We start from the raw sequence: 24164 nt of genomic DNA, 5'->3' as shown, positions 1-24164 counted from the left end.
GCCCAAAATGGCACCCAGTTCTGATTCGGATCTGTTGTGGCCACCCGGCACCGTTCGACTTGAAGGTAATTATACCCGCTTGGAACTGCGAAAACTCCGGTCCACTAAACATAGCCCCGCTCAACATGGAGGAAACGGTCTAATGATTCAACAGAGCTTCAACAGCCAGGTGCAGTCGATGCAGTGATTCTACAACCACAGCCGAGCAGGAATCCAAATGACCCACTGGTGAGAACGTCATGAGGCACAAGACATAGTTTCGTCAGCTCTAACTGTGAATAGAATTGGTCGCCATGGCGCAAGCATCTCAACTTCGGTTTAGTATCCTTCTACGTATTCATGGTTTTTGCAATGTAAGTCAAATGGGGCGCATCATAAGGAATCTTGCTGACAGGAACTTTGCTTCAGGATTGATTGTGCTCCCGTCACCTGGGGCCCCATGAACAGACAATTGGGCTTTAGTTACGCAATATTGAATGACAGCTACGCTATTGGCTGCGGCACGCTTGCTCTTGGCGGCCTTTTGCTCATACCCTTTGCGCTGAAATATGGCCGACGTCCAGTATACCTGATGAGCACTGCGATCCAATTGGGTATGAGCGTTTGGACCGCCAAAATGAAATCAGTAGCAGGTCTCCTGCTTATCAATGCCATTAGCAACCTGGTAGCTGCGTTGGCCGAGACAATGGTGCAGATGACTGTTGCAGACGTCTACTTTGTCCATCAACGTGGGCTGATGAACAGTATTTACCTCGTGATGTTGACTATGGGAGTGTCAATTGCTCCTATCGCTGCCGGCTACATCACCATCTTTGAAAGCTGGCGCTGGGTCTGGTGGTGGGTGGCCATCTTTTTCGGTGCTGGATTCCTCGCTTTTCTTTTCCTCTACGAGGAAACAAAGTTTTCGGCTACTACTGCAGAGAATGACGGCAACTCTAGAGACAACGAATTCAAGAATGTATCTAGCACCAACGCGATGCATCTTGAGGAAGTCGACCCGGAAAAGCTCAACGAGATATACGGACCAGACCAGCAGCTCACTGCAATCAGCGTGGACCATTCGATCCCAAAGAAGAGCTACAAGGAAAAACTTGCACTCTTGTCCGTGTCGCCCATCTCATTTTCACAAGTGGCCAAACATATGTATGAGCCGCTTCTCATGCTGTTTATGTTCCCTGCGGTGGGCTATGTCGGTCTTATGTATGGATTCATGACAGCGAGTATTACCGTGACGATCACCACCTACTCAGACTGGATGACCCTGCCACCCTACAACTTCAACGCGGCTGAAATTGGCTTGATGGGTCTTCCACCGTTTATCGGTACAGCTTTGGCGGCAGTCATTTGTGGACCACTGAGCGACTACCTGATCATCTTCCTCTCTAAGCGAAACAAGGGTGTCTATGAACCGGAAATGCGATTATGGGTCATTCTCATGTTTGCCCCGTTTGTCCCTGCGGGTCTCCTCATGTTCGGTATCGGATTGAACAACGGTCAACCTTGGCCGATGCTGGCTGTTGGGCTGGGTCTGGTTGGATTTGGCACCACACCAGCCTGCAGCATAAGTTTGACCTACCTCACGGATGCATATACAGCGGTATGTATGGGCGCATTCTGGAATGTGCTACATCTGTCTTTTGGCAGGCGAGAAGCTGACTCTCTGGAAACAATACAGATTATTGCCGACTCGATGGTTGGAGTCACCTTCATTCGAAATTCCATCTCGACGATTTTCGTCTTCGCACTGACTCCTTGGATTGTGTCGGCTGGAATCACTGGGTTCTACATATCGTTCTCAGTTATTGTCAGTGTCATTCTGCTGGGACTTGTGATTTTTGTCTTCTTCGGTCGAAAATTCCGGATCAAAACTGCGGCAAGGTACCGCCATTTTGCTAAGAAGCAAATTGACTCGCGGAAAGCGTAGCTCCAAAATTTTTCTCAATACAATGAAAAACAGGCAATCGATTGTACCACGGCATTAGAATATGAGAGAGGGTGATCTTGGTACCCCGGTCCCCTTGCCTATCTCAGTAGACTGTAATGACGAGAGCGCTCAAGGAAAGCAGAATAACACAGAACTTAAGTAAAGTACAGGACATCAACTCCAGGGAATGCAATGCTTGTGATACACTCTAAAGACATCAGTTCTCAACACCCAATCCAAACCCTTTAGCCTCGATATCCTCCCGAAACGCAGCCCTAACATCCTCCGCCGCAACCCTCAGCCTCACTTTGCTGCTGCGATCTCCCCTCGTCGGGATGGTGGAGCCGCCAAGTATATTCTTTGATCCGGAACCTTGCTCCAGAGCCAGCACGCCCGAGTTCATCAGATCCATAGCTGCAAAAGCCATTGCTCGCACACGAGAACCGGCGCCCCCGCCGAGCAGGAAACCCTTTACGCCTGCGCCGGCCGCGCCTGCAACAGCGACAGCGGCGTCGGCGATGCGGCGCGCTTCATCGAGAACATCTCCGAAGGATGATTCTGTTAGGCCTGTCCGCTTCACGCGAGCTAGCAGGGCGGCGAGGAACAGTTTTCCAGAGAGAGGGAGGCAGCGGAGAGATTGTTGCAGTGGGGTGGAGGTTGCTTCGTGGATAGCCTGTTTGATAGTGGCGATGGTCACACGACCGTGTTTTCCTTTTTCGGCGGGTGCTTTGTTCTGCCGTGCTGGTGTCTTGGAAGGCGTTGCGGGCGGAGATTCTGCGGTGCCGCTGGCGGGATCGTCGTTCTCGGCTGATTGTTCTGCGATTTCGACAGCACGCCGACAGATGTCGAGTGCGCGGCGTGCATCACCACTCACGGCGGCGACTTTCCGGCTAGCAAATTGGATGGCGTCCGGGTCGACGATGTTGCCGGGGACGTTTGTGAGACGGGTGCTGATAATTTGCATCAGGTCGGTATGTCGGTATCCCGGGAAGGTGATGCGGGTGAGGCCGAGACGGCTGGAGATCTTGTTGCTGAGAGTTCGTTCGGGGAGATCCATCGTGTTGGCAACGGCCAGGACGATGAGCCGCGAGTGGCGGAGAGCGGGCCAGTTGAAGAAGTTGTACATGACCGACTGGTTTTTCGTAACAAGCTGGTCCAGTTCGTCCATGAGGACGACACAGGACACACGACGGGGCGATGGGTGAGAGAATTCTTGTTCGAGAAGATCGAGCGCATGCGAAGGAGATACCCGATCCCCTTTCAGAGCTTCCCAGAGCAGAGAGTACGATTGATGTGGATCCGTGACTTTCATTCCGTTGATTTCCACAAAGACAAAATCGTCCATCTCTTCTGCAAGCACGGCGGAATTGAGCTGCGCGATGACCTCGCGCACGGTGGCCGTCTTGCCAGTTCCTGGCGTGCCGGAGATGTAAATGCAAGCACCCGTGCCTTCCATGATGGCGGCGCTGAGATGATTGTAGACCGTGTCGAATTCGGTCTTTCGACATGGCAGCGACTCAGGAACAGTCGAGACATGCAGTAGCGTGCGTGCTTGCTTATATGGAGAGGCGAAATGCGAAGGCTCCAGGACACGAGTGCCTAGTGGAGTGAATTCAAGTGGCTTTTTGACGACAATCCTGGCGGCATTGTCAGTACAGTTTCATAACAATACAAGGAAGTGTCCTATACCTCTTATGTGTGGGTGTTGTCAAGGCCTTCTTGCGCTGAGATCGGGGAGTGGTATTCGTCGAGGCCAGTCTTTGCTTCTTCCGAGGCGTGCTTGGAGCCATATTATTCTCATCCTTGGCGTCGACATACTGCAAAGACCATTAGAACCAATCAATCTTCTTCAACCCAGGTTGACTTACATCGGTGTCGTCGGCAGTCTTGCGCTTCCGGGCCGCTTTCAAACCATCCTTGATAACCGTAATGAGGTTGAAGATCTTATCCTCCTGGTAGACATCTTCCCAAAGAAATTCGTCCGTGTACCTCCCCTGCACCTGGTTCACACCTCTCCGACAAACCATACACTTGTTGTACTCCGAGAGCTCATTCTTCCCCTTCGGGGGGATACCATTTGGGTATCGTGCGAAGAAGACGTTCTTCGACATAACATTCGCTTTACCATTGATCGATGTCAGAGGATTGACATTGAAGTCCGCAGTGAGGTACTGCTCATTGGGCAACACATCCGGCCGGCGCTTGTTGCGGGTTGACATGAACTCATCCGGCGAGGCGAACCACATGATGTTGGCGCATTTGAGCACCCCACTTCCTTCCTCCTCCTCCTCGTCGTCCTCTTCTTCCACAAACTCCGTGATGATGCCCGCCCAGTCCTTTCCGGGCTCGGGGGACTTCAGCAGCACGACCTGGCCCAATCTGCACTCGAAGGTGCCCATGCGAGCGCCGACGATTGTTCGTTGTTTGCGTGCAGGTCGGGAGGAGCGGCGGCGACGGGCGGATTTGGTTGGGCTGCCATTGGTAGCATCGGGCTCGTCTTTGACCTCTGCTTCTTCTGTCTCGTAGATCCAATCCCACGGAAAGTCTTCGTCGCCCAGTTCGTCGTCCGAGTCGTCGCGTACCAAGGCACCTTTGGTCATCCACTGCTGGGCATTGCGCCGGCGAGAGTCTTTCAGATCGGCTTCCTCCATTCTCGTTGGGGTGGAGTGGAATTTTGGGACCGAAGAGAAAGGGAGGTTGGCAGAATCCCGGCGACGAGACGCGTTTGTCCACTTTACTCCTATTTCGGTTTAGTGTTGACGCCTCGGTACCGAGGCCTACAATATCAAGAACACAACGGTGAAGAAACACACCCAATTCAAAGTGAGCAAACTTGGCTGCTGGTATTCGAATTAACAATGCCCTAATATCCTGACTCTGACTTTCCGCTTCACCTCAGACACACACCACGTAGCTGCTAAATAATACAAGGTAATTCATCTCCCGTAGAACTCCCGCAACTTCACCGAATACGTTTCGTCTCGCACGTCTCCCGTTGTGACCTCCACCGACGTCTTCGCGTTCAGTCGAATCAGCTTTGCTTCAGAACAACGTCCCCAGATCAATATCGAGTACATCTCCATTGCGTTGTTGCTCAGCATGCTGGGCAGGTCCCAGCATATCTGCAATCTTTCTCACAACAGTTAGGAAGTCCCAGAAGCCTGAATCCTCGTCCCTGCCCTCAAGTGGAGGGAAGAAAGCTGACAGCATTCCCGCGTGCTCCGCAGTATTTCCCGGTCGGAGGTTGGCATTTTCACCTAAGGCATTGTCCCACTCCGGGGCGAACACCGAAGCCGCCCAGGACACAGTTGGTTTTTCTTGCCAGTGGACACGAGGTATCGTACACTCGCTGTCCATCGCAATCAGTTTCGTCTTGAGTGGCATGTACGCATCAAAGCGGGCCAGTTCGAAGATGTAGCGAGTACCCTTCACTTGAAAGCGAAGGGCTGCTTTCTCGACGAATCTCGACACCGGCGCTTCGGCCATGAAGTGGACTTTTCGCCGCGGGTTGGAAGCAATGCTTTGAACAGCCTGAAGGCTCTGGAGCCTGATCGACCGTACGAAAGCTCTCAGGGCCCCGCCGATGGTGTCAGCATCATGGAAGTCGAACGACTTGATCTCAAGCTGCCAGTCTGATCTACGGCAAAGTGTGAGCTTCTGATTAATGGAAGAAAGAGCCGAAACTTTGAAATTACCTGCCGAAGTCAATCACACTCGCCTGTAGGGGAAGCCGACTGCCGCACTCCCCCTTCCGGTCGGCTTTAAGCCATCGGCACTGCCCGGTCTCAAAGCATCGGGCTCCCGAGGTCTTGAGAAATTCTGCCTCGAGGCACAGGACTGTGTTGTTCTTACCAGGGAATTCGAAATATGCTGAGTGCGTAGGCTCGATTTCGGCAAAAGATTGGAAGTTCTTGGGTGCATTCACCGGCTCAAGGAACTCGGTGGCACGAAGACACCTATCCAGTAATTCGTTTTGACCAACTTGGAGGCTGAAGAAGGAATTAGTACTGTGTAACTCTCAATTCAGGGGGCCAAATACCCCGGAACTAGTCGCCCCTTCGCTTGTTCGTGAAGAATCATGGTCTGGAACTCTTGGAACTCATACGAACACTCGCCCTTCTCCTCATACGAACACTCGCCCTTCTCCGGTCGACGATACTCATCCAGCACAAACGTGCCGAAATGAACACGCATTCTGAGGTGACCGCGAATGAAGGAGATCGTATTCAGGGACCTTTTAAGATTTGTCAGGAGGAGGGAGTCGTTTTTCATCAGGATCAGGTAATGTCCATTGCTCCAGTGTCTTATCTGATCAGCACCGAGCTCAACCCCATGCAGAAAAGGTCGTGCCATCCGCGAATTCTTTTCAAGAAGAACCTTTGTTCTCATGACGGTGGGCGAGGGCGGCTCGACCAAGTACAACTTGAGCTGCACGTCCGACTTGGTTGTGAACTCCCTCCATATGGTGCAGAGTAGCTCAATAACTTGAAGAAGAACTGCTTTTTCATGGGCGGAGACGCAGATGTAGTTAGGCATGTGTCGCTGCTGGTAGACATGCACGTCGAAAGTCGTCCGAATATTATCCAGATTCTCGAGTTGTCCACCGAGAACACCATTCATTGCAGGCCCGTCAGGTGGCCAAAGAAACATCAGCTGGTCGGATTCCGGTTAGTTTCAAGTAACCTAAGATTCTCGGGATATTGGCTGTATACCATGACCTCGAATTCATTTGGCGGCGATGGCGCCTTGCGCAGCTCCTGGAGTCTTTGCTCCCGCTTTGCCTGGACCTCAACATCTCTTTCCTTGTCTGCTTTGTAGGCAGTGACCCGTGACCAGTATCCGAGCTGCTTCAAAGACGGTTTGGGCTCCAAGCACCTTGCAATCACTGCATGAAGCAATTCTTTCGCTGCAGTCACCTCGCTGTAGCTCCCCCAGATTTGAATAACCTGGTCGCGAACGATCAAAACATGTTCTGAAGAGTAGACGGGCCAGAGTTAATGTACCTGATCGCCGTATTTCGCCGGCAGCACGTAAGCGCCGGTCTTGTGCGAGATGGCATCAAATGCATCAGCTCGCCCATTGAAAGTCGACGACCTTCCATCAGTTCTACTGGGAGCAGTTGATCGAACAGTATTTGCAAACCTGGTACATGTGTCGTTCAGTTTGAAGCAAGATAAAGGGTCGTTGACCGGGCCCTTACGTATGTCTGATCGTGCCAAAAGCATCAGGAAGGTTCACCTCGCCTGCCTCGGGGGTCAGTGTGGATGGTTCGCAAATGAAGGGATGGTCTTACCATCGGGTTCCATCCCAGCACGCCATCTTGCCTTCGCAGGAGAGTCTCGGAACACATCACTGACGACTCGCCGACTGGCAACTTGCTGCGACCCACGACGCGTGTGGTAAGCTGTGCCAGCTCGAAGTCCTCTTGTGGGATGAGGAGCACCTCGGTTGTTTCCAGAAGCAGTCTTTGGGATGATCTTACGGGCCTGTTTGGGGGGAGCTGTCTTGCTCCCCGGAACTGAAGCTGGAGCTGGAGCTGGAATCGGAGCACCGCTAGCCGCTTTGTTCTCGCGGCCGTACAAAGGCAAAGACCACCCTGTGGCATGGTTCAGCAGGATGAAAGAATCCGAGTGTTGAAAGAGAAGGTAAAATTACCCTCTGCTGCACGCCGCTCGTACCTGTGAAGGATGTCATTTGAGTCTGGATGAGATCAGGGTGTAAGGGTAAACGCACTCCATGTTTACCACCACTGAGCACGGAAAGAACAGGCTGGACTAAACAGGACTCAGGCTCGTGAGATGCAGGGCATGAGCATGAGCATGAGAGAAGGAGGAAGAAAGAGTGGTGAGGAGGATGGGAAGGGTAGAGAGACGAAAGAGGATGGGAAGAGAAGAGGGAAGAGAGGCTAGGTGGGAGAAGAAGAAAGAAAGAAAGAAAGAGGAAGAGTAGTCTGGCAGTGAGTGAATGAGGAAAGCACGCTCATCTGACCACCACTCGACAATTATTTTGTTCAATGGGTTTATTTCTATCGATCTCCAGCAACACCAACAGTATCTAGCCTGCCGCCGCCGCCTGTGCTGGCGCCCCTTCCCCACTGAGCATCTTCTGTCGCAGCACTAGAAAAAGATCAGTATTGAGAGGGATAGACAGAAGAAAACACTCACTCTCCTCCGTGACCCGCAGATGGGTATTCTTCTCCTGCACAATCTTCTCCAGCTCCTGCAAATTGACATCCAGTCCCTTGACCTTGTCCTCATAGAACGCAATGGCCTTGGCAGGTGTCTATCCCCATCAATCATCCATTCATTAGCCATGATTTTTATTTCCCTTTCCCTGCCCCGAGTTCATCCACTCACCTTCTCAACATAAAATCCGGTCCCAACATCCACAAGCACCTTCTCCCGATCCGCCAGCGTCCCCTTCACATACAGCGAGCTCGTCAGCGGGACCAGAATCTCCTCACGGCCTGCCGTTCCCTTATTCGCGGACCCGACGACACCGTCGTTGATCGAGCGCACACAATCGCGGAACTTGGCCTGGGCGGCGCGCAGCTTGGCATGAGACGAGGTTAGGTGTTCCAGTTCGGAGGTGAGGCGTGTTTGAAGGGAGCGGAGTTGTGGGACGGAGAGGGAGGCGAGATTGACTGTGTGATTGAAATATTAGCTGGCTGGGTTCGTTGACACTGGGATGAGAGGGAGTCTTGCTCGAGCCTGGAGGAGCTCCGCCGCCGGTGGAGCTTGATGTGGACATTGTGGGTAGTGGAATGCTGATTCCAGGAGGTTGGATGGTGTCGAGGAATTAGTAGACTGAGTATTTATCTCCCACGCATCACCGGGGTGTGGTGTGGAATTGCCGCGGGGAGGTTTGAAGCAGATCGTCCAGCAGAGAAAAGTGGAAGTAGTGGCAATAGGGCGGTGTAGCATTGAGTGGGAGCGAGAATAGAAATGCCACGCACTATACACGGGACTCCACTTGAGATAGGTATTTGTACATGGACCGCTAATCATACACACTATATGCTCTAAATTATACTCTCACAGCTGCACCAGAAGCGTCTGCACAGACTCCGATAGCCGGTCCAACCGCACGTCTTCACGTAGGTTCAGTCGCCGACACTGCACCTCCAGCGTTTGCTGCTTCTTCCATCCGTTGCCGACAACCACAATGACCGGATACCCAATCAGATCGGCATCGCCCAATTTCCAGCCCATGCTCTTATCCCGGTCATCGAGGACGGCATCTACTGGGACTGATGACGGAGACGTCAGGCAGTCGTACACCTGGTCTGCGACAGCATCCAGTCCTTTACCCGAGACGACCACGACCTCGAACGGTGCCACTACACGGGGCCAGTTGAGGCCCTTTGAATCTGCAAGTCGGTCTGCTACCGCCGAAATCATGCGCGAAACTCCAATTCCGTGGCAACCCATCTGCATCGGCACGATCTGCTCCGTCGCAGAACCAGACTCTGGGGATCCCTCCAGCACAGTCGGGTTCACGGTCACGGACGCATGAAGCACCTCGCTGTACCGTGTCCCCAGATGGAATGTGTGGCCCATTTCGACAGCGGTGTGGCTCGTCAATGACCCATGTGCACAACGCAAGCATTTGTCCCCATCGTGTACCCGGACCAGACTGAGCTTGTTCTCGGCACCGGGGAATCGGTCCAGCATCGAGTATTCAATGTCGGCAGCCGTGCAGCCGGCATCTTGGAGGAGATCACTGAGTGGTGGGCGCTGGTATACTCGCACTTGCGAATCATACACGTCCAGCACGCGTGGTTTCTGGGTAGCAGACTTGTGGGAGTGGGCGTGAGTAGTCCACTTGTGAACAGGATTCTCCACGCTGAGATCAAGATCGACTCCGGCCGCGGTGGCAACCGCCTTGACAGCATGTGAGTTGACCTGTCGCTCCACGGGTTCTGAAGAATCATTCTGCATTGAGAATTTGGGGTACCACACCCGAAGCAAGGTGTTGCCGTCATGAGAGATGGCCGACCACATGCCAGTTGAGATAGTCGGTCCACCTGCGACAGGTGCCTTCTCGTCGGTCTGGAAGCCAGGTTCAGAGGATTCGGATTCATGGAAACTGTGCGTTTTCCCGTCTGCAACCTCCTCATTATATACATGGTCGCAGTGAGAACAGCTCACCACCTGATCTTCGCCCTTAGAGCTGGGAAAATGGAACTCATGGCTCAGACTGCCGCCCATGTTGCCCGAATCCGCCGCCGCAACAAGGTACGGTATTTTCAGCTCGTTGAACATATTCATGTAGGCGGTCTTGACTGACTCATAGGTCTTGAGTGCCTCTGGCACGTTGTAGTCGAATGTGTAGAGGTCTTTCATGACGAACTCTCGCCCACGAAGAAGCCCCTGTCTTGGCCGAGGCTCGTCTCTATATTTTCTCGCTAAGGGTTCATTAGTATCCCTCATTTGCAATGGAAGGGGTAATCTCACATATTTGATATACTCGTAACGGGAGGCTCTTGTAAGACGTTGTCAGACTCCCCACGAGTTTTGTGATTTCTTCCTCGTGTGTTGGTGCGAGGAGGAAGCGTGTGTCTCTCCTGTCATTGAACCGGAATAACTGAATAGCATTTGAGCGGAGTGATCCTGACAAAAGCAGAGCAGGGGCATACCTCCGAGCCCTCCTTCAGGCGGCCAGACTGCTCCCACAGCTCCTGCGATGAAAATGACGACAGGGATACTTTTGATGCACCTGGTATCCATTAGTAAACTAGACTGAAAAAAGGCAAGGTTGAATCTAGTTTACCTAGTGAGCGCATATGTCTGTCGATGAGACGCTCGACCTTCTCCTGCACGCGCAACCCCAGAGGTAGAAGATGGAAGATACCCGAATAGGCCTGGAGTTCTGTCAGACAGAATCCCGGGGCCGCATTGACCAGATGCTTACCTGGCGCAAGAAGCCACCTCGAATCAAAAGATCGTTTGCATCCTCTGCTACATTGTGAGTATTTGAGAATGCTTCAGGGAGTCACAATTGGCACACCCTTTCCACCATCGGTTGACTGCTTCTTGATGCCCCCCGTAGGAATCCAGAAATTCGATGTTCGGCTTCGGCCATCATACTGCGACGGTTAGAATACAGGAGTTCATTGGGTTCGGCTCGGGGGATAGTACATGGAGGCCGCAATGCCGGACGCGCCGGTGGGCCAACACCAGCCATCGTCTCGATGCGGGAGAGGGACGAAGCCCAGCGAACATCGAGAAGGGATTGATCGTATACAAATCAATTGCGCAAGGCAAAGGAAGAAGAAGAGGAAGTGTTGTCATGTCACGCGTTGGAGGAGCTTATCGCATTGGTCCGAGCGTCGCTGATAAAGCAAATTTCAATCTTTTTTTTTCTTTTCATACGCTCAAGTCAACTCAACCACCCACGCCATGGCCAAAGGCAAGGGAAAGCGCTCTTCGGACGCTCATGAGCCTCATTCGGAGCCAGCGGTCGCAGACCCCGGCAGTCAAACGACAATCGATATGCCCAATCTGGACGAGGGCGCCTTTGCGGGTCTCCGTCAAAAAATCGAACAACGCCTGAAAGACCAGAAATCCGGCAAAGGAAAATCGAAGGACAACAGCAAGGCAAAGGCGCCTGCTGTGGAGGCTCCCGCGAAGAAAGACAAGCAAAAAATCGACCAGAACCAAGGATCTGCCAAGGGCAAGAAGCGCGATCGCAATGGAGAGGTGATTGCGCGAGAGGAGAAGAAGGGCGGAAAGAACAAGAAGGAGAAATCGGATGCTCCGGCAATGAACAATAAAGAGGATACACTGCGCCAGGAAATTTTGGCCCTGGGTGGCACTGAGGAAGATTTCGATCTTCTCGCTGGTGTCGACTCCGAGTCCGAGGTCGAGGATGCTCCGTCCAAACCGAAGAACAAGAGCGGCGAAGATTCTCTGCGAAAGGAACTCTCGATGATGTTGGAGGCTGCTGGACAAGTCGTGCCACCAGACCTAGCCGACGAAGAAGCGGACGAGGGGGGTGAAGATCAAGACGACGGCGAGGATGAAGACGGCGAATATAGCAGCGAGCCAGAAGACTCTGATGTGGACGAGGCCCCGGTGGAGCCAGTGGCTCCCGAAGTGAAAGTTCCTAAGGAATATGCCAAGCTCGTGAGTAATATTCTAGATTGACAAGACAGCATGCTAACCCTAATCAAATACAGGCTGTTCTTCCTCGATCTGACTGGTATGCTTCTCCTCCTCCCTCAATCGCCTGGACAAAGCAAATGAACGACTTGCCCCGGCATTTGATCGACCGCGTTCATGAGTTGGCCAACACCCTGCTGCGAGAGGAAAACGACCTGTATGCAGAAGCCCAAAAGAGCTCGGCCTCCTCTTCTCACAGGTTTTACTCCACCATCATGACGTCTGGAACCCTGAGCGACAAGATCTCTGCATTGACTCTCGCCGTGCAAGAGTCGCCATTGCATAATACCAAGGCTTTGGAGACTCTCATTACGCTTGGGGGCAAGCGCAGCCGTGCCCAAGCCGTTGAAGTTCTGCGTTCCCTGAAAGATATGTTCGCCCAGGGTACTCTTCTACCTGGCGACCGACGACTGAGATCATTTGCGAACCAGCCGTCACTCGTTGCAGCTTTCCAAGGAGCCGGCGGTCGATGGGGAAAACGAGATCCGCTCCCCGGTGGGTTGCAGAAGAGCCACCTGATCGTGTGGGCGTACGAGCACATGCTCAAGGAGCAGTTCTTCGAGATCCTCAAGATCTTAGAGACTTGGTGCAACGATGAAATCGAATTCTCTCGGTCTCGCGCGGTCAGCTACGTCTACGAACTGCTCAAGGAGAAGCCGGAGCAAGAATCCAATCTGCTACGGCTCTTGGTCAACAAACTCGGAGACCCGAGTAAGAAGATTGGCTCTCGGGCATCGTACCTGCTGCTACAGCTTGAGCAGACACATCCGTTGATGAAGCCGACCATTATCAGTGCTGTGGAAGAGGTGCTATTCCGGCCCGGCCAGAGTCAACATGCCAAGTACTATGCTATCATCACGCTGAATCAGACGGTCCTGAGTCTCAAAGAGGAGGATGTTGCTGCTAAGCTGCTAAACATCTACTTTTCCTTGTTTGTGACCCTGCTGAAGACCACCCAGCCGCACAAGCCGGCGCCCAAAGGCAAACCTGGCCAGAAAGGTCCCAAAGGCAAGCGTCAAATCCAGCCTGCAAAGGGTGAAGCCCAAGACGATGAAATGCGGGAAAAGCTGGTGTCGGGTGTGCTGACAGGTGTCAACCGCGCATATCCTTTCACCAACTCGGACTCTGAAAGGTATGTTTTCCTGCTCGTTTACTCAAAAACACTGTACTAATTTCCTCATCCAGCATGTCGAAGCATCTGGAGACCCTCTTTCGCATCACCCACTCGTCAAACTTCAACACGAGTATCCAGGCTCTTATGCTGATCCAGCAACTTACCGCATCCCACAAAGTTGGCGGAGATCGGTTCTACCGTACTCTGTACGAGTCCCTGCTCGACCCACGTGTGGCTACCTCCTCGAAGCAGTCGCTCTACCTCAACCTTCTTTTCAAGGCTCTTAAAAACGATGTCAACGTGCGTCGCGTCAAGGCATTTGTGAAGCGGCTTGTTCAGGTGCTCGGATTGCATCAACCCGCGTTCGTCTGCGGCGTCTTCTATCTGATCCGCGAGTTGGAGAAGACTTTCACTGGTCTTCAGTCTCTCGTCGATCAGCCGGAGGACAACGAAAGTGACGGTGAAGAGGTCTTCCGGGATGTGCCCGATGAAGATGATGAGCAGCCGGCTCCGATAGTTGAAACTAAATCGAAGCCAACGAATGGGTACGATCCTCGCAAGAGAGATCCCGAGCACAGCAATGCCGACAAGACATGTCTTTGGGAATTGGTATGTTCTTATGCGTTCCTGTCAGCACCGAAGTTATTAACTTTTTTTCTCAGCTTCCCTACACATCTCACTTCCACCCCTCTGTCTCCGTGAATGCCGCGCATCTCCTTGAACACCAGACCATGAGCGGCAAGCCCGACCTCACCATTCATACACTGACCCACTTCCTCGACCGTTTCGTGTACCGCACTCCCAAGGCAACCACCTCTGCCCGGGGAACTTCGATCATGCAGCCTCTCGCTGGCGGTGATGCCGCAGACCGACTGGTCGAGGCCTTCAAATCGACGCAAAAATCTCTTCCGCTCAACACCGAGGCTTTCTGGAAGAAGAAGGCCGACGACGTCGCTGCCGAAGATGTGTTCTTCCACGAATACTTCAGCCGCGTTAACAAGGACAAGGACAAGGCGCGCAGTAAGAAGGGCAAGGGTACTGCTGATCCTGTTGATCGTGACGAGGAGGATGCCGAGGGTCTCAGTGACAACGAATCGGAGATCTGGAAGGCGCTCGTTGACTCGCGGCCTGAGCTGGAAGCGGATGACGATAGCGATGATAGTCTGGATATGGATGATCTGGAGTCCGCCTTCGACGAGGATGAAGATGATGAGGAGGGGGCCGAGGACGACGGTGGCGTGATCTTCAACGACGAGTCCGACGAGGCGTCCGAAGACGAGGATATGGACCAAGTCAGTGATTTCGAGGGTGTGTCGCCGCCTCCACCGGCTGCTTCCAAGGCCTCAAAGAAGTCCGCCAAAAAGGACGAAGAGGAAGAAGACGAGGACGACTTCGATATGGATGTATCGGATGACGAGGCCTTTGTCGACAGCGACGAGGATCTGCCGTCGGATATGGAGCTGGGTGGGGTGGAGGTGCCGGACGACAAGGCGTCGGAGCGCACGAAGCGGCGCAAGCTCAAGAACCTGCCGACGTTTGCCTCGGCGGAAGACTATGCGGCGCTGCTGGATTCGGAGGACGATGGCATGTAACTTGTCTAATCGGTTATTACTATTGTCTATATTATTTACATTTTGTACAAGTCCATGTCCGTCCGTCCTACTTCGTAGCTTGACAATCTACAAAGGCTGACCTAATCACCGCGGAATCCGTATCTCCACGTGACTTTCCCGCAATCGCATTTCTTCTCCGGTGGGAACAAGAATGGGATGCTGCTGTCCGTCCGTTTTCTTTTCTATTTCTTTCTTTTCCTCTTCCTGTCAGTCCAATTCCCTCAGTATCTCTTTTATCATGTCCAGCGTCCGCTCCCTCCGACGAGGTGTCGACCTCGTCGCCTCGCGAGCTGCCTCCCTCCAATCTCCCCGCAGCGCTTCTATCAGCTCCACATTGCTTCGGCGGGAGCTCTCCTCTGCCTCGGGCTCCGTGCGACCAATTGCCCCTCGCGTGCCCGCTGCCAGAAACTCTCTGGTGTATGTTGCAGCTCCTAAGCGCACTGCTCAAACCGTGCGATATGCGTCCAACTCCAGCGAGCCGCTGCGCCAGACGCAACTGTATGACCTGCACGTGGCGCACGGAGCTAAGATGGTGCCCTTTGCCGGATTCGACATGCCGCTGCAGTATGCGGATCTGAGCCATGTCGAGAGCCATATGTGGACGCGCGAGAAGGCCAGTCTGTTTGATGTGAGCCACATGTAAGTATCCACGCCAAGAACACTCTCCCAAGAAACGAGCGAGCACACGGCTAACAAAGCTTCAAAAGGGTCCAGCACCACCTGAGCGGGCCTGGCGCTCTTGATCTGCTGATGAAAGTGACCCCCTCATCACTGGACAAGCTGTCCCCGAACACATCGACCCTGTCCTGCCTCCTAGAGGAAGGCACCGGCGGCATCGTCGACGACACGGTCATCACCCGCCGCGGCAAAGACTCCTTCTATTTCGTGACAAACGCCGGCCGGCGCACCGAGGACCTGGCCTTCCTACAGACCGCAATCGAGGCCTACCGCGCGGAGCACGGCGCCGACAGTATCAAATGGGACATCCTCGAAGATCGCGCGCTGGTCGCGCTGCAGGGCCCGCTTGCACCAAGCATTCTGCAAAAACTCATCTATACGGCGGGCGATGCCTCAGCGGCCGAAGCCGACTTGAGCACGCTGTACTTTGGCCAATGCCGCGAAGTGCATCTGACGCTGCCCGATGGTTCTGCCACCGCGCACCCGCTCCTCATCTCCCGCACGGGCTATACGGGCGAAGACGGCTTCGAGATCTCCATCCCGAGCTCGGGTGCTTCCTCCCTCCCGCAGCAGGTCGTGGAGCTTCTCCTCCGCGACAAGGACAGCGTTCGTCTGGCCGGTCTCGCCGCACGAGACTCCCTCCGCCTCGAGGCAGGCATGTGTCTATACGGCCACGACATCTCCACCGCCCAGACTCCGCCCGCCGCGGCCCTGGGCTGGGTTGTTGGACGTGACCGTCGTGACGCCGCGACAGCCACCTTCAACGGCGCCTCGGTCATTCTGCCCCAAATTGCCAGCCCCAAGTCCCTTTCCCAGCGTCGTGTCGGCCTGGTCGTTGAAAAGGGCTCTCCTGCTCGTGAGGGCGCTGTCGTCGTTGACCTTGCTGACCCGTCAAACCCGGTCGAGGTCGGCTTCGTCACCTCTGGTCTGCCTAGTCCCTCGCTCGGTGGTGTCAATATCGCCATGGCGTACGTTAAGAACGGATTGCACAAAAAGGGTACGGAGCTGGGAGTCAAGGTGCGGAATAAGGTGCGCAAGGCTAGTGTTACGAGCATGCCCTGGGTGGAAAGCAAGTTCCATCGCCCGCAGTAGAGTCGAATATCGTTCAGATTCAGAACATGTCTGGCAAAGGAGAAGCATGACATCTGTGTATATACCATTCGTAAGAAATATTGAAATTCAGCTCGTATTGCCTTTCCCAAGGACTCTAGATTCACATCCTACCGACACTTTGAAATTCAAAAAGCCATTAACCGCCTGGGATGTTAGCGGAGGCCTAGGTAGCTAATTCTGCTTAGGCGACGCTTCTCTCCTAAATTGATTTAAGACGTCACTGTAATTGAATTTAATGATCTCTGGAATTGTACTATCTAGGAGGCTATTCTTAACTTGAGTGATGTTTTTCCGTAATTTTGTACTCCTCGTTGGCGGAGAATTCAAAGTAAAGCTTAACGCTAGTGGTGGAGTCCATGGTTGGGATGCATCTAAAATATTTTCCCCTTCCCCTTCTAGTGATTACCAAATTCTAGTAGCTTATATTCCTTCCCTCCTAAGGAAATGACCGCTGGTATAAGCGAAAAGATCTTCATGCTCAATTGGTATGCCTGCTTGAGTCTTCAAAAACTGTCTTCGCACTAGACCTCTTTCCCTCTTTACCTCGACAGGTTATCGATAGTGGTGCTCCTGGCTGGGCATAACACAACTTCGAGAAATTTCTGAGCATTGATGACATTCCGCATAGCTAGTTCATCACGCTCTGTGACGAGTAGCACGATTAAAGTTAAGACATAACAAATGTCTCAAACGGAACTCGAAGAGAACGGGCGGCACGGAACTCTTGTATCCCTGCCAAGTCTATTGAGCGCTTCTGTCGGACCAGAGCAATACTATACCGAAACAATCACTACTATTTACATTTGCGAAATTTACTACCGATCGTCGGTATGACGGTATAACCATAGTATACGTAAATACTAGATACATTATGAAAACATAGCACAGCAAAGGGCCCTCCGTGATATTTCAAGTTAAATCTGTGCTATCCTAACGTTCAATCCGTTTGAGGCTGGCATTGTATCAACGAGTGCTCAACAAGTGCTCAACAAGTGCTCAACGAGTGCTCAACGAGTGCTCAACGAGTGCTTAACGAGTGCTTAAAGAGTGCTTAACGGAAAAGTCCTTTAACTTCCCCTGGTAATGGTAATTACCTAGCATGACCCAGAGTTGGGATCATCCTGGTAGTGGAAGTCGCCATGGTCCTGCTCACTTCCAGAGGAGCAGGCGTTGATCTCAATGGTCATCGCAGCAATACAGTCGGATGCGGCCAAGGTCTGAGAGCTGCCTTCATTATTCGTGACGGCCCAGTTGATCCGATTTCCACTGGAAAAGGTGTTGCAAGCAGTTTTCTGCTAACCAGAAGTGAAAGTCCCCGCGAACCCATTGCATGCACTGTCCATTGCACTGAAAATATCGTCGTGGGTGGCAACCTGGCTAAATGTTTCGCCACCAGAGTAGCAGCCATTTGCATTGACCGGCGGGGCTATGAGAAAGGCATAGACACCAAGGGCTGCCAGCAAGCGAGTAAAGGAAGGAGCCATATTGACTAAAATCTTCTGACAATGGTCAGCCTTGAAATATAAATGTGTGCAGATGAATGAAACTGGGTTATTGTGATGAAGGAAATATAAGCCCAGATAAATTTCTCACAAGATATATGTAGTGGTTGATAGTTCTTGATTATGCTCAATGATGAATGTTTCTATGTGAAAAATGAGGGAGAATTTCAAGAGTTTATATAGCTGAAGGTCTTTCCAGGCAAACATTTGGCAATGTATGTTGTCGCCGAATTTTCGCCATGGCTACGCGTCACTGTCGCACGCCCATCTGAACCGGGCATGGTCGTAACAACCCGGGCAAAGTATGGGGAATTGGTGACCACTGATTGCAGATAAAACCCACAGGTGCGTAAGAGGCGCTTCAAGATGGTCCAACATTATTGGTGACTTTCGAAGCTGGATGCTGGGGGCCTTACCAGGAGTGGCGGATACTAAGCCTCGCCATGGACTTGACCTTTTTCTAAATTTAACCGAAACTCAGCTATAACAGCTTAATTCAAGGTCAACTAACCATCTTCTGGTAGATCATGCCCCAGCTGGCATCGGGTGCGGACCAGATGGGAGTGATTAGAAGAACGCACTTGCAGGGGGCAAAGTCAACATAGGAGGGGAAGGTCACATCAGCGCTTCAAGGCGTGCAAGGCATTCAGATGAAGGCCAGGGCTGTGCAAGGCATTTAAATGAAGGATAGATGGCCTAAAGGGGCCGAAGAGACTGAAGAGAATGAAGATACTGAAGGAGCTGGATATTAGGGGGAGCCAAGGACTAAACGCAACGACTAGATTAATTACTTACTATAGAAGTATAGCTCAAATTATGCCTATATTCTCAATATCAGTCTTTACACTATGTGTCGAATCTAGGCGGCGTATGTGATCCACCAGGAATTAAACTAGTAATAATGGTGACGGTAAGGCTACCATCTTGGGAAGGGATCGGCTCAGAGATCACGGGGTGAGCCGCTCCCTGAGCACTCAGAGCTAGCTCTGAGCGATCTTTGAGCGATCTATGAGCAAGCTCTGAGCGACCTCTGAGCGGGACCTGAGCAACCTGAGCGCTAACGCCGCTGCTCACCCCCCTTCCGCTCTCATCGTGCCTCTGGTCCTTCTTCTGCTCCGATGCTAACCGCTCTACTGACCATTGATGTTCCTAGGAGTCTAGATCAAAATGACGGTTTCCCAACTCGCCTGTGACTTTCACACCCCTTCGAACTTTCTGTGACAAACTCGATTTTCTTGAATCTACCTCAGAAATTAAACAACCCCTCATTTTCATGTTCTATCCTTTGCACTGCCGAGATGGGCATCGATGTCCAACTTTTCTGCAGCCCTCGCTACGTAGAACCAATATCGAAATTCTCTTTCCTGCCGTCGTGTGTAGTATCCAAACATCCCGTACTATCTTTGATCCTAGGATCAATATCCATTTCTCATTTGCGCAACTCCGTGTATGTGCTCCGCCTTGTGTCTCAAACACATCGCCGCTATGTGTTTTGGGCCTAGATGACATCAATGCCTCGAAATAGTAAGTTATATTCCCAGGCCACGTCACTTATCTGCCCCATTGAGAATGAATCAAGCCATATTCCTAGGAACCTCTCTTCGGCGATCCACACTACGAGCACAGGTTTTTCTGCGATTGGCCAAGGAAAATAATAGCAGAACTTTACCGTCAGGCGACATGGCGTCCTTGCGATATTTGTTTTGGTATCGGTTGCCGATCTTCCTACGACATTTCGCTTCTCAACACCTACCAGAGACAAGATATTGAATCACAGCACTATAAATAATCGCGATTTTTGGCTCGTTAGGGCCGTCTTCTGAAAGTTTCACTCAAACTTGGACTCGATCCTTCCTGTTTTATCTAAACTTTCTACATTTTCTCGTCAACTAGCATGGTGACCCTTAATCATCAAAAGTTTTGGCAACCTGCGCCACGAATTTCAGCAACTTTCGCCCCCGCTGACGAGGAAAATCATGCTATCGAGGAGGAGAGGCAAGCAAGAGCTTTGGATGAAAATCATCAAGCTGAAGGCTATTACCTAGAGGAAAGCATGCTACAAGAAGAATATAGCAAAGAGAGACTCGGTAGGGCCTACTATAATGATCCTCCCTTTTCTCTATCTAAGACTAATGTGGTTTTCCTAGCGTCTGGCCCCAACATAATCTCTTAAGCCACCTCGCCAGGTTTTAGTCACGATGACACGCTTTCAATTTCTAGAAATTCTCCCGATTACCTAGAGGAAGTTGGGCTTTATCCGTCCTTCCGAACTAGTGGCACTCCTTCAGTAACCGGTTTAGAAGGCCTAGGGACGACAAAGATATTTGATGTATTTCAGGACGATCGTAGCGAACAAAATGGTGCAGAGGATTACAGATATCCTTCACCCCTCAAAAGAAAACGAACTTCGAAAAATTCAAAAGCCCCTTCACGAAAACGACACCGCCATGAAACTTCTACCGCTACGAATTTGAAAAAGCCACGAGAAAGAAGAGCTAGTCATTTGAGAGCTAAGGATTCTCTATCTTAGAAACAGAACTATTCAGCTAGTAATCTCGCTATGCTTCAACATGCGATCATACACTTGAAGCGTGCCTACAATGTTGCATGTGCTGAGGGAAAGTTCACCGATGACCTCACAAATATAGAAGATTTTGTCAAAGATAATCTTGTAGTGCTTCAGCTTGCAACAAAAACACTATAGCACGCATACGGTATAATCGTAACAAGCACCATGGTAACTGATGCTACGGCGCGAGAGATGACGCCTATGCAACCGCGGCCAACTGTCACAGGCGGCATCTGGAATGTCGACGATGAAAGCCATCTATTCAAACTGAGAGATGTTCAAAAGCTGTCATAGGGTCGTATTTGCGGATTTTTTCCCGAAAGGACCCTAGGGGCAGTCAAATTCCGATATTATTCGAAACGTTCTGAATGGTATCAATCCTCTTCTAGCAAAGAGAATCATCCAGTTCTCCACAGACGGGTAATTCAACGTGAGCCAAGCATTCGAAGAAGTCCTAGACTGAAACGAGTCCATCACGTCCCAAGCGCAGAAGACAATGCAGAACGGGGTCGAAAATCTCCTTCACATTCTGTTGAGTGTTCCCGTGAGTCATCTGTTTCAGAATTGGAATGTATTGATCCACGCCTTCGATCCTCTCGAAAAGCATAATATACATCTTATCTAAGCTTCTAATAGGGAGAAGTCCAATGCTACGTCTTTGCACAGTGACAGGCCTTCCACAGACGCTTTCTTGCTTCCCTCCAATATCTTTTCGCTACACTCGTTCGATTGATTCTTTGCAAGCGCGTTTTGTGCTTTATATTTGCTCGCAAGCTCGTCCATTGTCTTTCGAATTGGTAGAGGATGATTCAACTCCTTTTTTTATTAGATACTGGTTGTGAAGACCTGCAGGCACAGGCCGGGATCACATGATCCCGTTTGCACTGTTTGCCTCTTCCCTGTATTTAGACTGTCTGTTTTCCCTTCTTCTTTCTTCTTCTTCTTCTCTCCAGTTTGAAGATTCTTGTAGAATGTCACTTCTTCTTCTTCGTTGAATCGGACCCTCACACTGGTGCAATTCAAAACAACCAATGAGAAGCGGAGGCAGCTCACCAATTGTTCTTCGGACAAAGGCCACCCTTGCGAGTGAGACGTTAATGTGAATATTTAGCCGGTTTTTCTCATTCGGACGACTAAATTTATGTCGGCATCACATTTCGTGTAGTACTCAAAAGCTTTTCTCAAAAGTGTCTCCCTTCTTTTCTGCGCTTTTTGATTGAATCTTCTGGTGCGAGTTGATCCCACAGTGTCTTTTTGCTGCGGTGTGGTTTTGGAAAGAGCTACAATAGGAGAGGCTTCCATTGTCGCAGGTATCGGTAACTTCATTTGTGTTAATGTGGCATTGCGAGTACACATATGTATAGATACCACTTAATGGAGATTAGAAAAGCTCCTTAAAATTATCATATTGGTTGCTCCGACAAAACAAGCCCCGTAGATTGAGCTTTTCAGATTGTGAGAGAAAATAGCGGGAAAAAAGACCTATAGTGATCAATAATTCGAAAAGCCCCACCAAGTATGTGCTGACAATAATCATGTTGCGCTGGCTACGATTGATTGAGCTGAAGGAATTGTGACTAGAATACGGAACGGAGCCTGAAAATGGTCAAAGATGACCAAGTTAACCCAAGTTGCTTCCTCTTCAGTTCCATATAGCCAAAATTTGGACAATTTTACCGTGACGATGGCTGTTCCCTTTTTTGGGTGTCTTTTTGTTTTGAGGGATGCAGAGCAGGAAGACAAAGCGTAGAAGGTGAGCCCAGTTAACGAAAACTAGCTTACGTGTATTCGTTTTGTATTGGTGGCGTATCAATTTGTCATATGTATCCGATTTTGCTCGGCTGGCGAACACTGCTTTGCACAGCCACTAATCTTAACCGCAAAGCCACCTTTTCTCATTATTATTATTTTATTCGTAACAGCGAAACCTGTATGTTTCCGTTAGAAACATACGTATTGTACAGACCCGGGCTGCTCTACTTACTCCGCATTCTAACGAACATGAGCAATCCAATATTAACAGAACGGGATGGCATCGGACTACCGGGCAGCTTGCTTTATTTGGATACTAAGTATATCTCGGTTACACACGTGCTTGACTGACGGAAGAAGCAACGAAGAAGTTAACTACCTGCAACCTGGAAAGAACAAGATGTCTTGTTCCCAAGAACCACATAAGGTGTTCGAGTAAACCCATTCATATTACTAGAAACAATCACTCTACCTGTTAACTGTATTGTATTATGTAGGCTCTCTCTGGATCTCTCTCAAGGATACAGTTCTGTGGTCTCAACGAGGACTAGGTCCAAAGCATCTGTCCTCGCTCAATCTCCTATCTCCAACCAGGCCAAGCTGGGCTCAGCAGCTGTCTCCGCTGGATTGGCCAGATGGATGGTGATCTGTATGCGCCTATACTTCAAGGCAAAATGGCGTCGCACGCGGTTGATTGAGCAGCGGCATGCCTTGATGAAGTAGCGGGTTCGACTGTTCGGTAGCTTGACACGGTTACTGGAAGATTAACTACATAGGTCAAGGGTTAAATGTGTCAACGGCGTAGAAGCCTAGACTAAGCTTGTCAAAGCAGGCATCGCATTTAGACGATCAAAAGGGATAAAGAAAGAAACGAGGTAGCAAAGATTTGCGCTGTCGGGAGTCAAATAGATGAGCATATTCAACAGTATAGCTGTTACTGTAGCGTGCTACGTACGATCCATAGTTCAATGACAGGTGGAAAAACAGCGTGCTATTGTTGATGGGCAGACACAAATTGATGGTTGCTAGCGGTCAAACACGACACAAAACAAACACTCGGCGTCAATGGGAGAGTGGGAAGCAGTGGAAAGGGACCTTAAATTTGAGACCAAAAATAGAAGGGTGGCAAACCTGAGCGATGGAAAAATAGAGGAATGGGAAGACAAACGAAGGGAAGAAAGACAGAGAGGAAGGTGAGGGGTGGAAAAACATAGAGCCAAAAGCAGCAGGCCAAAAACAGAGGGTCAAAAAACAGAGATCTGGCCCCTAGTGCCTTCTAGCACTTTTCAAAGAAGAAAAACTAGAAAGTTCTTCGATGAAAGATTGCCCGTTATAACTCTGTGAGAGTTGATGATACTGCCATCGTCGTTTCACTGAATGGTCGTACGTAGCGCTGTCTGACATTACCCCGATTCATTGAGCAATTAATTGCTGTTTCGTAGCCCGCAGCAATATTTTTCTTTGCGGTTGACCTTGACCCCTTTTTGCTACAAAAAGGCGTTGAACAGGGATTTTCATCACTTTCTGCGCCCTCTATTTTAAACATCGAGATTACTTCAAACCGTATCATCCTGATGAATATGATGATGAGAACTACGGTCAGCTAGTTGGCTCATCAGTTGCAGCAAGACCTTGGACACCTCAGCTGCCTGGCATTGGGTTATAAAACCCGGTTTTTTTGAGACCACCCACTGAACGAACGTACGCCCCCGAGAATACGTTCTATGGATTAAAAA

General features: G+C 50.9%; 7 protein-coding genes across 7 annotated transcripts; 3 read left to right on the top strand and 4 right to left on the bottom strand.

Annotated features, from left to right (window-relative positions):
* Positions 1 to 7: 7 nt before the first annotated feature.
* Positions 8 to 1924, top strand: PFLUO_LOCUS5256 (uncharacterized protein; the record flags this gene model as incomplete). The annotated part of the gene is made up of 5 exons (XM_073782688.1): positions 8 to 65; positions 155 to 228; positions 283 to 353; positions 409 to 1597; positions 1676 to 1924. The coding sequence occupies 5 exons, from the start codon at positions 8 to 10 to the stop codon at positions 1922 to 1924; spliced, it is 1641 nt and encodes a 546-aa protein (XP_073639318.1).
* Positions 1925 to 2141: 217 nt separating this feature from the next.
* PFLUO_LOCUS5255 (subunit 1) lies at positions 2142 to 4575 on the bottom strand (the record flags this gene model as incomplete). The annotated part of the gene is made up of 3 exons (XM_073782687.1): positions 2142 to 3561; positions 3614 to 3741; positions 3793 to 4575. The coding sequence occupies 3 exons, from the start codon at positions 4573 to 4575 to the stop codon at positions 2142 to 2144; spliced, it is 2331 nt and encodes a 776-aa protein (XP_073639317.1).
* A 391-nt stretch (positions 4576 to 4966) lies between these two features.
* On the bottom strand, positions 4967 to 7662 carry PFLUO_LOCUS5254 (uncharacterized protein; the record flags this gene model as incomplete). The annotated part of the gene is made up of 9 exons (XM_073782686.1): positions 4967 to 5561; positions 5620 to 5880; positions 5964 to 6577; positions 6637 to 6870; positions 6928 to 7066; positions 7125 to 7167; positions 7218 to 7520; positions 7580 to 7602; positions 7658 to 7662. 9 exons carry the CDS (start codon positions 7660 to 7662, stop codon positions 4967 to 4969), a joined length of 2217 nt encoding a protein of 738 aa, XP_073639316.1.
* A 316-nt stretch (positions 7663 to 7978) lies between these two features.
* On the bottom strand, positions 7979 to 8674 carry PFLUO_LOCUS5253 (subunit of tubulin prefoldin; the record flags this gene model as incomplete). Its single annotated transcript, XM_073782685.1, has 4 exons — positions 7979 to 8040; positions 8089 to 8206; positions 8281 to 8567; positions 8608 to 8674. The coding sequence occupies 4 exons, from the start codon at positions 8672 to 8674 to the stop codon at positions 7979 to 7981; spliced, it is 534 nt and encodes a 177-aa protein (XP_073639315.1).
* A 284-nt stretch (positions 8675 to 8958) lies between these two features.
* On the bottom strand, positions 8959 to 11148 carry PFLUO_LOCUS5252 (uncharacterized protein; the record flags this gene model as incomplete). The annotated part of the gene is made up of 7 exons (XM_073782684.1): positions 8959 to 10331; positions 10381 to 10510; positions 10563 to 10642; positions 10697 to 10787; positions 10838 to 10884; positions 10934 to 11012; positions 11065 to 11148. The coding sequence occupies 7 exons, from the start codon at positions 11146 to 11148 to the stop codon at positions 8959 to 8961; spliced, it is 1884 nt and encodes a 627-aa protein (XP_073639314.1).
* Positions 11149 to 11325: 177 nt separating this feature from the next.
* Positions 11326 to 14793, top strand: PFLUO_LOCUS5251 (RNA-binding ribosome biosynthesis protein mak21; the record flags this gene model as incomplete). Its single annotated transcript, XM_073782683.1, has 4 exons — positions 11326 to 12051; positions 12105 to 13219; positions 13273 to 13810; positions 13864 to 14793. The coding sequence occupies 4 exons, from the start codon at positions 11326 to 11328 to the stop codon at positions 14791 to 14793; spliced, it is 3309 nt and encodes a 1102-aa protein (XP_073639313.1).
* A 259-nt stretch (positions 14794 to 15052) lies between these two features.
* PFLUO_LOCUS5250 (mitochondrial) lies at positions 15053 to 16584 on the top strand (the record flags this gene model as incomplete). The annotated part of the gene is made up of 2 exons (XM_073782682.1): positions 15053 to 15453; positions 15522 to 16584. The coding sequence occupies 2 exons, from the start codon at positions 15053 to 15055 to the stop codon at positions 16582 to 16584; spliced, it is 1464 nt and encodes a 487-aa protein (XP_073639312.1).
* Between the last annotated feature and the right edge of the window lie 7580 nt (positions 16585 to 24164).

Source organism: Penicillium psychrofluorescens (genome assembly GCF_964197705.1).
Source record: "Penicillium psychrofluorescens genome assembly, chromosome: 3".
Taxonomy (NCBI): Eukaryota; Fungi; Ascomycota; class Eurotiomycetes; order Eurotiales; family Aspergillaceae; genus Penicillium; species Penicillium psychrofluorescens.
This window is presented reverse-complemented; position numbering and strand designations above follow the sequence as displayed.